The 15111-nt window shown below is 58.7% G+C and overlaps 2 protein-coding genes across 2 annotated transcripts in view; one reads left to right on the top strand and one right to left on the bottom strand.

Moving 5' to 3' along the window:
• Positions 1-15111, bottom strand: part of RNF123 (ring finger protein 123) — a 51540-nt gene that overhangs the window by 491 nt on the left and 35938 nt on the right. The window contains exons 34-37 of the mRNA XM_082487717.1: positions 14630-14714; positions 793-935; positions 299-393; positions 92-177 (exon numbers count right to left, since the gene is read on the bottom strand). Of these exons, the coding sequence (XP_082343843.1) occupies positions 92-177; positions 299-393; positions 793-935; positions 14630-14714 (409 nt within the window). The remainder of the gene's footprint in view (positions 1-91; positions 178-298; positions 394-792; positions 936-14629; positions 14715-15111) is intronic.
• Positions 2989-4515, top strand: AMIGO3 (adhesion molecule with Ig like domain 3; the record flags this gene model as incomplete). Its single annotated transcript, XM_082487868.1, has 1 exon — positions 2989-4515. One exon carries the CDS (start codon positions 2989-2991, stop codon positions 4513-4515), a length of 1527 nt encoding a protein of 508 aa, XP_082343994.1.

Here is a 15111-nt window from a genome sequence, read left to right on the forward strand (position 1 = left end):
CAAGAGGAAAGAGCGTGAGCTCCCCCTGCACGGAGTGGGGAGGGGGCTGGCGGTCACCCCGGTGGGGGCTGCACACAGACATGGTACTCACTTGCATGACTTGTGGGAGCAGGGTCTGAAGATGGCCGAGATGGGATGTGCGTAGCAGATGGGGCAAAGGTCTTCCTCGCTGGTGGGCTGTGGGGGGGTCACCAGGTGGTTAGTGATGCCAGCAAAATCCCCGTGTCCCAGGACAGCTGTGCCGGGAGCTGGGGCTGCTGCTGAGCATGAGAACCAGGCTGGGGCTGGGGGGACTCACCAGTGTGGTGGCAGCCGCCTGCTTGGACTCCTCACTCAGGTGGCTCAGCATCTTGTCCACCTTCGCCAGCTCCTCCGCACTGATGTACTCTGTGTCTGTGGGGATAAACCGGGTGTGCGTGGGGTGATTGTGACCCTCGGGCTACCCCGAGGCTGCTGGGTGATGCACGGGGAGGCTGCAGCTGTCCTCAGAGACCAGCCAGGACAGGGAGCCTGCTGCTGGGGACAGAGATCCCCATGCTGGGGACACCAAGCCGGACTTTGGGCACTGCGAGGGGATAAAGCTGGTGCCAAAAGCACGCACTAAACACAGTCCCATCCCAAGTGCCACCACTGGAGGACAATGGGGGAGCCATGGACCCCTGTTCCCAGGGCTAAGGGGGCTGGGGACATGTCGCAGGGGACACTGATACCAGCAGCCTAGTCCCCTCCTACCATCCCAGCTGTGGCTGGTGGTGAGCACAGCCCAGCTCTCAACGCGGAGCTGACACTTACAGGTTTGCAGGGAGAAATGGCGCTTGTCCGTGGCCGGGGCAGCAGCCGCCAGGGCCAAGGGCTCGGCGTGGCCCAGCAGGTACTGGATGGAGCGCAGCTGGAAGCAGGGGTCCGCCAGCAGCACCGCCGTTGCGCGCTCGGCCCTGCAAAGGGACACAGTCAGGCTTCTGCCTCCCCTATCGTCACACCACCCCCAGAGCTGGCTGGGCCCCCCCTGGGCACGACCCACCCCGCGGTCACAGGGACACCAGGTCCCCAGCCACCGCACAGATGGCTGCATGGCACCACATTCCCCGTAGACTGCAGGGACGCCGTGCCCGGCAGGGCGTGTGATGGCAGTGGCGATGTGGGAGCCCCTGGGCCAGGTCCCATAGATGACCCTGCATGCCCGTAACCCTTGGGAGACCCCCTTCCCAGCTCCTGTGTCCCCATGGGGACGAGTCCAGGGCACAGCTGGGCACACACAGCGCCCAGTCTGGTGGCCCTATTCTCCTGGCAGAAGGAACACGCTGAAATGAAGCCAAAAGGCAGCCACCCTCCTCCTCCTCCTCCGCCACACCACCCTCCCCCCAGCTCGGAGGCTCCGGGGATCGATACGGTGCATTAGCACTTGCTGAGGCTGCAGCGGTGCCCGGCGGATCCTGGGGAGCTGCAGGGTGGCTGCAGCAGCCAGCACCACCCTGGCTGCACAGCACCACGAGGGTAAAAGGGGAGATGCTATGGAGCAGCCTTGTGCTGGGGGCTGTGGCACCCCTGCACCATGGGGACGGCGCAGTGTCGCCCCTGAAGGGCAAGTGGGTGTCCCCACAAGGCAGGAGGGAGCAGTCAAGGCTCTCCTCAGCTTCAAGCATCAGCGGGGACAGCCAGGACAGATGACGGGCACCTTAATGGGCATCTCCATCAGGCACCGGTGCACTGGCCCATGTCTACAGCCCTTGGCAAGGGCTTGGCTACAGCCTTGGCTCTGTGACCAGCCCTCGGGCAAGGCTGACAGCGCAGGATAAGCCTGGGCCGGGGGGGGGGGCACCAAAAGGGCGGGGGGTCAGCAGCCCCTCGGCGCAGCAGCAGTCGCCAAATTAGCTTTTTGCTGCCCTAACGGAAACCAATTCCCCAGCCCCGGCTTTCTGCTTCCCACTAACGCGCCTGGGTGTGGGGTAATGACATTCCTGCGTGTCCTTCACCCTGCGGCCACCTCCCCCTCCACCCCCCCCCACCCCCCCTCGGTCTGCCGTGGGGACCCCATCGGGCTCAGCCCATGGCCGGGGGGGGGGAGGGGGCTGTCCCTGCCGGGTGGTGCAGGGGGGTGGTGGGGACGACAGCGGCGGTGGGGTGGTGACGGGGGTCGGGGGATGCTTTGCCATCCCCGCCTGGGTGCAGGATGGGACACGAGTGGCTCCCAGAGGTGACAGCGGGGGGGGCTCTATTCCAGCACCCTCCCAGAGCCTGGCTGGTGGCGGAGCAGCCGGTGCAGGTTTCCTTTTTCCAGCGGGAGGGACGGTGGCTTCTTCCCCCCCCCCCCGCCCTTCCTCCAGGGGACAAGGGACAGTGCCAGTGCCGGCTGCGCATCGCCCTGCCCACTCGCGGGACGGGCCACGGCCACGGCCACCGCCGCGGCCACCACTCCCCGCGCCGGGACCAATGGGATCCCGCCCGGTCCGTCCGTCCCCTCCCCGCCAGCGCCTAAATAGGGGCAGGAGCGGGACGACGCCCCCGCAGCCCGCCCGGTTCGCCGGGAGAGATGCCGACCGGGAGGCAGCGGGTGGCCGGAGGGGACTCAACCGGGGACACCGGCAGCGCGGGGATGCGCGGCGGCGGCGGCGGCGGTGCGGAGCCCTGAGAAACTCGGCAGCTCCGGGAACCAGCCCCGGCGTCCGCCCAGCCCCGAAACACAGCATCCCCCCAAACGACGGAGCCCCCCGATGCCGGACACCGACCCCCGGTCGCAGCCGGGCAGCCCCCGGTGGCCGGAGCACAGGCACAGGTAGGCGGCGGGACCGGGCAGGGCGATGCCGACCTTTAACTCTTTCCACGCCCCGCGGCTGGAATCGGGATCCTCCTTTGTGGGGTGCAACGGGGTGCCTGCGGATGCTTGGTAGACCCCCCCTCACCCCGACCCAAGACAGCACAAGGGGAGACCAGGGAGGACCGCGGCACGTTTTTCTCCTCCGGGCTGCACAGAGGCTCCTGCCTGGCGCAATGTCCCCGTGGGCACCCACAGACCCGCTCTGGCTGCGGGCGGCAAAGCTGCTGCTGCTGCTCCAGCTGTGCGCCCAGGGCCGCGCTCCCCGCGCCTCCCCGCTGCCCCGCAGCTGCCCCGCCGCCTGCATCTGCACCTCCGACCTGCTGAGCTGCAGCCGGCAGACGCTGCAGCGCGTGCCCCGGGCGCTGCCGCCCACCGCCACCACGCTGGACCTCAGCCACAACGCCCTCACCCAGCTCCATGACCGTTGGCTGGCCACCCTCCCACACCTGGAGGCCCTCCACATCAGCCACAACCAGATTAAGGACCTTTCTCCACAGGCTTTCCACAATGCCTCCTACCTGCGGCACCTCGACATGTCCTCCAACCACCTGCGTGCTGTCGAGACGCACTACTTCGACGCGCTGGTGAGCTTGGAGGAGCTGCTGCTCTACAACAACCGCATCACGCGCGTGGATGAAAACGCCTTCGCCAAGCTGAGCGGCCTGCGGAAAGTCTACCTGAGCTGGAACAACCTGACCACCTTCCCCTTCCACTCGGTACAGGGGCTGGGCAACTACAGCCTCCGCACGCTGGACCTCTCCTCCAACAGCCTGAGCAGCATCCCTGTGGAGGAGCTGGCAGCTCTGCCCGAAAACATCAGGAATGGCTTGTACCTACACAACAACCCCGTCAGGTGCAGCTGCCCGCTCTACCTGATGCTCCAGCGCTGGAAGCAGCGAGGTTTCAGCTCCGTGAAGGATTTCTTCGAGGAACACACCTGCAAGGTGTCTGACAACGTGCCCCGGTCCCTGATCAAGTTCCTCAAATACAGCCACATGTTTGAGAACTGCTCGGCGGGTCCCGAAGACGTGCACCCCGTGCCCTTCCCCGTGATGGTGGGCCAGACCCTCCTGCTTGCCTGCAACACCAGCCCGCCGGCCACAGCCACCACCTACATGTGGATCTCCCCTCACCACGAGCCCATCAAACATCCAGGAAACAGCAACCGCTCCTTGGAGGTCTACCACAACGGCAGCCTCAAGATTGCAGTGGCCAAGCCCTGGCACTCGGGGGTCTACGTGGGCTTGGCCATCAACAGCCCCCGCAATTTCAGCAGGCTCTGTGAAGTCAATGTGACGGTCCACTACCCCAAGCCGGACGGGGAGACCTTCAGCACCGGCCTCACAACCCTGCTGGGGTGCATTGTGAGCCTGGTGCTCGTGCTCATCTACTTGTACCTCACGCCCTGCCGCTGCCTGAGCTGCTGCAAGAAGCCGGCTCCTCTCAGCCCTCCGCAGGAGTGCAGCGCCCAGTCCTCCATCCTCAGCACCACTCCCCCCGCCACCGACGGGCCAAACCGCAAGGTCAGCGCCAACAAGCACGTGGTCTTCCTTGAGCCCGTCAGGGAGACACAGAACGGCAAGATCCGCCTGGCCCTCGGCGAGGATTTCCCTGACGCCAAGCACCCCAAGGTCCTGCAGCTCAAGTCGGACTCGGAGTCCATCAGCTCCATCTTTTCGGACACCCCCATAGTGTCATAGCAGGGAAGAGTGCCAGAGCCTCCTAAGAACTGGTCTCCTCCATCACTGCTAGAAGCAGGATTATCAGGCACCCCAAATTTCTGGCTTGACCATGACCCGCGAGGGTGATCGGCATCACCCACAACTGCTTCAGCCATGAGCTCCTGGTGGGTTTTGGGCTGGGGACACACTGGTGCCCAGCAAAAGCCTCTTGCGTAAGCCACTGGCAATGGCTTCGTTAGCACAAGGGTAATGCTGATGAACCGAGCACGCCGGAGGAACCTCTGCTTCATTCAGGCAGCCAAACTCCCCAATGGTGACACCGGGACAGCGGTCTGCCATGGCTCTGGACATATGAGACACAACCCGGGACCACGGCCTTGGAACCCCTGCCGGCCAAGGAATAGCTGTGACGAGTGGGGCAGTGTCCTCGCTCATGCCGGAGCCCCTGGGGATGGCAGTGCCACCGTCCTCTCCCAACCCGTGCCGGTCCCCATCACCATGCCGTGGCTGGGAGCGGGGGGAGCATCACCGTGTCGCAAAGTGGGGTACGCGCCACCTCTCCGAAAGCGGCCACGCAGGAGGGACGGAGCTCAGCGTCTGACCAGTTATGCAGCCAAGCAAACGTGACAAGCTTTTGCCTCCCGAGAAGCTGTAAATAGTCAAAGCAGGATTAGGTGATGCGATACAGCGTCCCGGCCCGCATTGCTCAGCGCTCCCCACGCCACCAAGGACGATGAGGGCTCAGATGCACCGCCCTCCTTCGCCGTTTCTCCTTGAGGCGGACGAACGCGCTGCTAAAGCACAGCTATTTAGGCAGTAATCTAATAAGCCTATCGATAAATGTGAGTAATCCTCTCCTCTCCTGGGTCGTAATTCTCTAGTTACATTGGAATAAAAATGCCTATTTTTTTAAGCTCACACTGGGCTAAGTGTCTCCTTGCCCTTGCAGGGCAGTGGCATGCAGCCACCCCGCAACCCATGGCTGCGGCAATCACAGTCTGGGGGTCTGAGGGAGCCCCGAATTCCTGCTGACCTGGCACACAGAGCCAGGCGATTCGCACCGGGCTCGCAGCCTCTGTTCCCATCAAACGGCGTTAGGGTGAGCTTGGCAAGGGGGTTAAATGTGCCAAGACGGCAATGGTGGCCCGGGGCTGCTGTGAGAGGAGGTCCAGTGACTTGTCCCCAGGAGGGCAGGTCCTCAGTGACACCTGGGAGCTGGGGAGGGAGCAGCACCAACCAACACAAGGGGCACATCTGGACCTAAATAGGGACGAGCAGGATTTAGATGCAGGCGAGAGGCACCTTGGGGAGACCTGCTCAGGGTTGGACTGTCCTGGTCCTTGGCTAAGTGCCCCCCCGCCTCACCGGACACCTGCCCTGCTTCCCCCATTGCCCCCAGCGATGCCCCCCCCTCCAACACCTGCCTTATCCCGCAGAGGAATAAGGGTGTCCCCCCATCTCCCAGTCACCGCAGCCCCCTCCGCAGCCTGAGTGGGAGCAGGCAGTTGCCTGTAGCATGGGGGATGCCGGGGCCACCCCGCAGACAGGAGCGCAGCTCAGACACAACCCAAAAACAGGGACCAGGACCCTTCACAGACCTTCCCCCTCAACCCATAGCCCCCACACAGCCGTGTGCCCCAGCCCCAGGAGCTGCTGGCAGCCCTGCGACCAACCGGTGGGAGGGGAAGGTCCCTGCGGCATCGGGACAGCGCTAGCACCTGTCCCTTCAACTTTTTCAGCCAGGAAACAAGCAGCTCCTTTTTTTTTCCTCAGAAAAAAGTCAACCGTGCCCAAAGCGCTTGTCAGAACCACCCCCACCACGCATCGAAGGAGGGGAGAGCGTTTGGGAGAGCAGCTATCCTGCAACAGCGGCACCCCTCCTGACACCGACCTCGTGGGCAGCGCCATGCGATACGTGCCCCGCTGCCGCGTGCCCCGCAGCCGCTGCTCGGCGGCTGGCAAAGGCGACGGGATGCAGAGCGACAGGCCCCGCTGGCCTGCGCCCTCACTCCCCGCGTGCTCACCGCTGCCGGCCCTGTCGCCTCGCGTTAGCGCGGCGCTCCTGACGAGCCTGCCATGCCGAGCCGGCCATGCCGGGGTGCTGCCGGTGGGGGGGTGGCGAGGTGCTTCAGTATTGGATGGATAAGTGAGTGGTACCCTGCCTCTCGAGGACGGAGCTAAGGCGATGCCATCCCCTGGCTTTGCACCCAGGCAGGGATCCAACGGGAAGGATGGTTTGAATTTGCGCTGGGAATGCCTGGGAAAGAGAAGAGATCCAGCCAAGAGGGGACCAAGTCCAAACCTGACATGGGTGCTGCCCGGAGCGTGGCACACGCCTGCCGAGAGGGTACTGAGCCCGTGCTGGAGCACGTGCCGCATCTAAGCACTGCATCTTTCTTCCGAAGGAAAGGTGAAGTGCTGCTCTGGGTTTCAGCACCCGGAGTGGGTGTTACCCACCCGCTGCTCTTCTGTTGCCATCCTTGTAGGTCTCCCTCCCATCCCCCTCCCTGGTGCCAAAATCAGCTTCCCAGGCATTAGTGCTCCTGCAAACCTCCATCCCCAACATAAGGACATGGACCTGTTGGAGCGGGTCCAGAGGAGGGCCATGAAGATGATCCAAGGGCTGGAGCACCTCTCCTATGAGGAGAGGCTGAGAGAGTTGGGGCTGTTCAGCCTGGAGAAGAGAAGGTTCCTGGGAGATTTTATTGCGGCCTTCCAGTACCTAAAGGGGGCCTCCAGGAGAGCTGGGGAGGGACTTTTTACTAGGGCATGTAGTGATAGGATGAGGGGGAATGGCTTTAAACTGGAAGAGGGCAGGTTTAGATTAAATTTAAGGAAGAAATGTATCACTTTACGGGTGGTAAGGCACTGGAACAGGTTGCCCAGAGAAGCTGTGGATGCCCCATCCCTGGAGGTGTTCAAGGCCAGGCTGGATGGGGCTTGGAGCAACTTGGTCTAGTGGGAGGCGTCCCTGCCTATGGCAGGGGGGTTGGAACTGGATAATCTTCAAGGTCCCTTCCAACCTAAACCATTCTATGATTCTATGATCCTGAGCTGAGACAAATGACTAAAGCTCAGGCCAACTGGAATGTAAGAAAAGCTCCTGAGGACTTCTCCAGGGACACACCAGCCTGGAGAAGCCCAGGAGAGCTCTTCTCAGATGGCTGCAATTCTCCTGTCCCTTGCTGGAAGGCTGAGCCCCACTACACCGGGGACAGCATATCTGAGGTTTGTATCAGTGCTGCCCCCAAGGGCTCTCCGCTGCCTTACCCAGGACAATCCTGGGGCTGCGTTTCACACCTTTCTAGTTCTCTGTAAGTGCCCCGCACCACACTGCTGCTCCAACGAGCAAGGCAAGGCAGTTTGAACTGTCAAAAGAGTTCATTAAAGAGCCTGAAATGCAAATCATCTCAGCAAGGAAAAACATAGCCAGGAGCACAGCCTCCCCGACAGGCAGGAGTTGGGTAACGTAATGGATGGTCCCCGAGGAATACACCGTCCTCTCTCGGCAGCCATCTGCACCATTACAGTGCCGGCTTGCTGCCAAACCTCAGCCTCCCGCTCCTTCGCTCTGCAGGGTGAAGTAATGGGTCAGCACAAAGAACGGCATCCCCGGCACGCAGGGACCTGCGTCTGAGCACGCGGGGATAGAACTAGCTTTGGGGACCAGCCTCCAATGCTGACTCCTGTCTCCCCTGGCACTTCAGGTGCCAGTAAGGACAACGCGGGCACAGAGTCCCTTCCTGTCCTCCTGCTGCCGGGACCAGACACACGATTGGACCTGGATCTTTTCCTTACAATGCTCATGGTTTTCCAAAGACCTCAAAGCAGTGAAGCGTGGTGGTTACCAGCACCCTGCCTGCTCCTGCCTCCCAGTGTGCCCAACAGACCCCAGGGGCCAGGAGATTCCAGCTTTGGCAGTCCCACTGCCCAAGACATAGCTTTTGGAGCTGGCAGCTTGTAAAAATGGTAAGACCAGTAAGGCCAGACTCCTTTTTTAACCATGAAAGCTAGGCCTGAGCTAGTCACGCAACTGTGCTCTGGCTCACCCTCACCCTGATACGTTACGCATCATGAGACTTGAGTATCACTCATTTTCCGAGCTTTTAGGGCAAGGTAGCAAGGTCTTCTTCAGACTGAGCGGTCCATGAAATGTCTACTCCTGCCCCTCCTTCCACCACAGCTCGCTCATCAACATGTGTTGAAGGAGCATTAGTGTTCAAGTGATCGGTAATGACACAAGACTGCAGAGAACTACCACGTCCAGTGGGGACCAGCCAAGTCCCCAGGGTCCCAGCAGGGTTCAAGCGTGCAGGTAGGTGGCCAGGCTGAGTTTAGGAACCTGCAGACTGGGATCTTCTGTGACTTCTCCAGTGGAGGCAACCCCAAAACCACCTAGCAATTTGGAACGGAGTCTGCTTTGCCTGTCTCCCCCACATGGCCTCATGCCTACTCACCTTCCCACTCACCAACATGTTTCTTCTGCCCAGACAATCTCTCTGTCTCCTCCCTCCTGCCAGTCCATCCCTCTCCACCCATCTGTACTATGCGAAGGAGAAGAGTGCAGAGATCCAGCCAGAATTACCTCAACATCACATCAGCCCAGTGCCACTCCTCCTGGCAGGTCCCACTGGCTCGTGCTCAGCATCCCACTGGTATAGCGTGGTTGTTTCTGGCCCAGGATCCCTGTCCTGTGCTCTGCTAGCTGGTACCACCATGTTCCTGGTGACCACAGTGCTCTTCCCTCTATCCTCTCCATCTTTAGGGCAGAAGTCCCTGGGAGATGCACCCTGATGGCTGCTTAGGTCTCTTCCTGTACAGCTGTGCTGCAGGCAGGTTTGCTGGCTCCTTGCATGTGTCCTAATCCTCCAGACTCACACGGAGGACATTGGCTGCAGGCAGAGCTGGGGAACACGGGGGATGGCATCCATGGGGTATGGGGGAAGCCCGAGGAGCAGAGTGGTGGCTGAGACCTGGCAGAACACGACTCAACTCTGCTCTGGGATGGCCACTCGCTTTCCACAAAGCCTGTTCCAACCTATATACCTGGTCCTAATTACAAGGTGCCCTCACATGCAGGGGACCAACAGCTTCACCATCAGATCTCACCCCCTCCCCTGCCCCTTGCTCTCGCCGGGATCCTTACACAAGCTCTGGCCAACGCTGCTCCATTAGCTCACTCCAAAGGAGGCTTGATAGAAAATCTGCTCAATTATTTAGCAGACAAACTGGGGGATGATACCGGCTGAAGGCAGCCAGGGTCTCTGGCGCGGACCCAACGATTCAGCCCAACTCCTGGCTCAGCCAGCCTGATCCTGCCTTCCCTCTCCTCCCTGCAAAACCAAGACTCAGTCATTAGGGCCTGGCAAGGAGGCAGCGCATGGGCATCTCTGCCTCCTTGGCCCCTGCCAGGTGCTGAAACTCTCCGCAACGAAGGTGCTGCTCAACTGCTGTCAGACCGGAGGGCTGGGAGGGGGCAGCACGGCAGGAGAGCTGAGTGGTCCCACAACAACATTGCAGAAGCCAAAATAGAATGACAGAATGATAGAATCATACAATGGTTTAGGTTGGAAAGGACTTTGAAGATCATCCAGTTCCAACCCCCCTGCCATAGGCAGGGACACCTCCTACCAGCCCAGGTTGCCCAAAGCCCCGTCCAGCCTGGCCTTGAACACTTCCAGGGATGGGGCATCCACAGCTTCTCTGGGCAACCTGTTCCAGTGCCTCACCACCCTCAGAGTAAAGAACTTCTTCCTAATATCTAATCTAAATCTCCCCTCTTTCAGTTTAAAACCATTACTCCTTGTCCTATCACTACACTCCCTGAGTCCCTCCCCAGCTCTCCTGTAACCCCTTTAGTTACTGGAAGGGGCTTTTATAAAGCCTTCTCCTCTCCAAGCTAAACAACCCCAACTCTCAGCCTGCCTTCAAAGCAGAGGTGCTCCAGCCTTCTGATCATCTTTGTGGCCTCCTCTGGACCCGCTCCAACAGGCCCACGTCCTTATGCTGAGGGTCCCAGAGCTGAACACAGCAGCAACACTGCAGGTGGGGTCTCACCAGAGCAGAGCAGAGGGGCAGAGTCCCCTCTGTCACCCTGCTGGCCATGCTGCTGGGGATGCAGCCCAGGATGCAGTTGGCTTTTTGGGCTTTAAACCAAGGAACTGCTGCCTGTTGGTGAGACAGCCCAGCCCCAGCGCCAGGCTGCCCCGCTCTCGCCTGATGATGAGGTTTAGCTCCCTCCCAGCAAGCCCTCGAGGGACTGGCAGCTGCTCTGCTGGGAAACACAGGGCAACGGCCACGCTCCTGCCTGGGAACAAGAAGACCCTCTGCTGAGGGACCCCAGCTTGAGCTAGCCGTTCCCCATCTGTGCCCTGCACTAATTCTCCTCTGCTCCTGTTTGCAAAGTTCGTTACATCCAGCGAGGGAGCCGAGCCATGAAATCCTCAGGCCCCGCTCTGGTTCAAGCCCTCTGCTCTCTAAGGATGCTCTCGTTATCAACACAAGGTTTTCCTTTTCACCCTCCAGCCTCCAGCAAGTATTTGGGAGTTGTGGTAAGTGACCCATGGAGGCTTTACAAAGATCAGTAAGCCCAGACGAGGTGGGCACTGAAGCTTTGGTTCACCACAAGCAGCACCAGCCCTCCTACCAGACCTGATGTGGAAATGCATTTCTTCTCTCAAAAGCACAGCCCACTCCATCCAGGGACTACGGCGTATGATGTATCAACTGTCTCATCACATCCCAGCCTGGGCAACGTTCCCTTTTCTTGTGCTTAATGGCTCTGTTTGATGCCAGGAGTCCGTAGCAAGAGGACTTGATGCCTGGCTGAGCGTCCTGTGCTGGGCAAGGAGCAGCCGAGGCATCCGACTGCATCCTGATAACATGGCTGGATGAGTCGGCAGGGCCCTGCCCTCCTTACTCCCACCCTTCCCTACTGGAACGTTTTGGCCCCACAAATGGGACCTCCCTCCTCCACCAGAAGATGAACCCATCGTCTCTCCCAGGGCAAAGCTTGCAGCACCTTCCTACCAAGCACCTGGCACAGTGCTGCCTTGCTGGGATAGAGGCAACCAGAACGACCACAGCCAAGCCAAGGAAGTCACCCGACGTCCCATCCCCTGTCCTCATCTTCTGGGGTAGAGCCTCCTCGCAGGGAACCAGTGAGGGTAACAGCTGCTGTCCTCAGCAGTTCCCACAGAGAAGTTCCTACGTGCAAATGTGGGTTGTACGATCTCGCTCAGTTAATTACTTCTGGTAACCTGGGAGTTGCCAAACGGGACGTGGAAGAGTTTGCTACCTGCTACCTGCCCAGGCAGAGCGCTTCCAAGGAAGGAAAAAAGTCTGTCCTGTTACCCTACTTGCTGCACTGAGAGGAAGGGAAGAAAAGGCAAAAGGAAAGAGTTAAAAAGAAGGAAAGAGGAAAGAGGGAAAAGGAAAAGGGAAAAGGGGAAAAAAAGGAAAAAAAGGAAAAAAAAAAGGAAAAAGGGAAAAAGGGAAAAAGGGAAAAAGGGAAAAAGGGAAAAAGGGAAAAAGAGGGAAAAAGAGGGAAAAAGGAAAGCTGTCTCCTCTTGAGTTCATATAAAATAGGTCTGCACTGGAGAGCCCGGTTACATATGGGATCCTTTAAATCTCTTCAGTTACCTCCTGCAGCAACACAACCCATGGCAATCATCTCCCAAGGCAGCATACAGACTGGAGGAAGGTTTGAATTCTCTTTTTCCACTCCATGAACCATCCTTTTACTCATTCGGTCAGTCAGACACTTCCCACTGCCCTGCTCTGGGCCAATGTTGTTGACCTGAACCATTCTCCCTGGTTTTTGGGCGACTGTGGGGAGGAGATCCCTATGGGGATCTGCTCACCCCAGCTGCACTTCCCAGTCTTCAGCACCCTGTGGCGATGGTGCCAAGTGACTTGCACACAGGATCAAACCAGGACTGAACCCTCGAGGAATGCAAAGGCAGCAGGAAAGCCTCCACATTTCCTCTCATATCTGCTGGTTTTCTCCATCCTGCCCCTGTTTGCTGTTTTTGAATGCGCCTGCACAGAGCAGAACCACTCTGTAAGCATGGTACAACACTGGTCCTCAATTCAGAGTGTGGCAGAGGGTGGGTGGCTCAGTTTGCCCTTCCATGTGAGGTACTCTGCCTGCGGCCACGCTGATGTCTACCATCAGGCTGCCCACCCCCTCTGCTCGATTAGCGGTAGAGGGTCTCCAAACCACCAGCCTTGGTTCTTTTGTCTCGATTGACCTAAATGCTCTGCTGCAACGTCAGCTTGCCTTTTATAGATCAGTGACGTATCAAACCTCAAATTTAGTGCAGGGCTTTGCAAAATCACATAGAGGCATTTTGTTTTATAGACATTTTTCCCCGCGTTTCCTCCTATGTCACCTTGTGTTTCGCCTGCTCAGCTTTTCTCGCGTCGTACCCCCCTTTTTGTATTTATTTCTTCTTTCCAGTGCCCAAGGAGATGACGGCAAAGCCCCTGAAGATCCGTCAGAGACTTGCCACGACCCAACCACACACCACAGGATACGGCACCTCTGGTTTGTGACCACACAGCCCGCCGCTGCCCAAGGTGTGGAGGATGCTGTTGGCAGACAGGGAACATTGCTGCTTGGCAATGTACAGCCCCTTTCACACCAGGTGCCCGGGCTTCCCTAACCCAAAGCACAACTGGCTTTTCCGGTAAAGTAGACATGGTCTGGAAGCTTCTTATCTCCCCAGGACTCCCTGCAGGCTGGGAAGGATGTGTTTTGTCACACCACCATCTCCCTAGCACTCTTCCAAGGGCCAGAGAAAGAGCTTTACCCCTTCCCCTCTTTGACTCCACAAATGACCTAGTCTGGGACAGATGTTCAAGGGACAGGGAGCCAGGGAAGGACTTCTTGTCCTGCCCGGCATGCAGGGAACTGCTTTATCACCGCCCCTCTTCCCTCCAGGAAGAAGCGTCTAGTTGTGGCGTCAAATTCATGCCGTTTGCCCTTTCCATGGAGCGAGATTCTGGGGGCAAACAAAATCCACCCCTGTTCACAGTCCAAAAAGACCACTGATGAGTGACCTTGTGCTAAGCTCTTGGCACTGTCACACTTGGGGCTGTGAGACTGGTGCAGCAGCCACGGGAGGCAGGATATAATTAGATATATTTGTGTACATCTTTGAGTCCTTGAGAGAAGCTGAAAGACTGGCTGCAGGGCTGAGCTGCTCGGCCAGATGGGGCTCTGCTCTCCGCAAAGCCAGAGACTATCATGTTCTCCAAACGCGAAAACAAGCAGGATTTGCAGCGCAGACAGAAGAGTACCATCTCCGACAGCATCCTACAGGGCACGGTGGCCAGGCAAGACACCTACGAATGACACTGGGAGAGAGCAAAGGCAGGGCTGCAGAGCATATCAGCATGAGCCTCTTTTCAGGACTCAGTACAACCAGGCACAGACACACGTAAACCACCAGATCATCCATCGCTTTGTCCAGCTCTATCACTCCCCCAGTGCTGTCTCTCTGAATAGCCGGTTACCATAAAGACAAGAAAATTTGCTTCACCTGAAAACCAGCATCACCTAAGCACCTGGACAGGATTTGTCTCACCCTCATGCCACAGCTCTGGGCAGCCAGGGAGGTCTGCACACATTTTGATGCCTTCCTGAGATGGGTCCAAAGCAAAGGAGCTTTAACAAACTCCCTTGCATCCATCACTGTGTGCTGCAGCACTTTGCCTGTGTCACCACATCTGTCAGCACAGACCTTTTACATGCGGCACTCACAACCTCCGATGCCCACAACCTCTGACAGCAGCTGTCCTGTCACACAGAGTGCCAGACCCCATCCCAGGGAGGAAGGTGCGAATATGCTGTCGGTACAGCACCTCATAGCTACCTCTCACAAGCACAAGGGCTTTCCCACACCACAGGAAGGAGCTTTGCACCCAGCAGTAGCACTGGGGTGCAGTTGCTGCACGGATATGCAGTTCCTTGGATTCTGCCTGCTCCATGCACATCTGCCTCACCTCGCTTTGGTCCCCACGCGCCCGCATTGCTCCTTCAACACCTCCCACGGTGCAGAGTACTGCAGTGCCCAAAGCAATGTCCACATGCAGTGACCCCGTGCTTCAGAAGTCAAAAGCCACTCACCCCTGAACATCAGTGTCCACAAGCAGCCGGACCAGTATCCCTGTCACGGCCACAAGGATTGGGTAATGGTCCACGCTCTCCAGCCCTACGGAAGCAAAAAAGAAACAGAGCCACTGTCACCGCATGACAGACAGAACAAGGCTGCACTGCAACTTCTAGACTTGGTGGCGGAGCAGTCCAGGAGGTAGGCACCGTGACCTGGGCTCTCTGGTGGGGCCATGGGTTTCATCAAGGACAGAGGAGTCTTCCCCACTAATGCAAACCCCAGACTTGGGCACTGTTTTCACAATGGAGCACTTCTGCCTCTTCCAAGCCTCAAAAGGAGAAGGTGGTCTGTCCCCTCCTAAAGCAGCCAGGAAAATCCAGCTGCTGTATGGGAAATATAGAATCATAGAATGGTTTGGGTTGGAAGGGACCTTAAAGACCATCGAGTTCCAACCCTCCTGCCATGGACAGGGACACCTCTCACTAGACCAGGTCAC

The sequence above is a fragment of the Vanellus vanellus genome (assembly GCF_965231255.1).
Source record: "Vanellus vanellus genome assembly, chromosome: 9".
Classification (NCBI taxonomy): Eukaryota; Metazoa; Chordata; class Aves; order Charadriiformes; family Charadriidae; genus Vanellus; species Vanellus vanellus.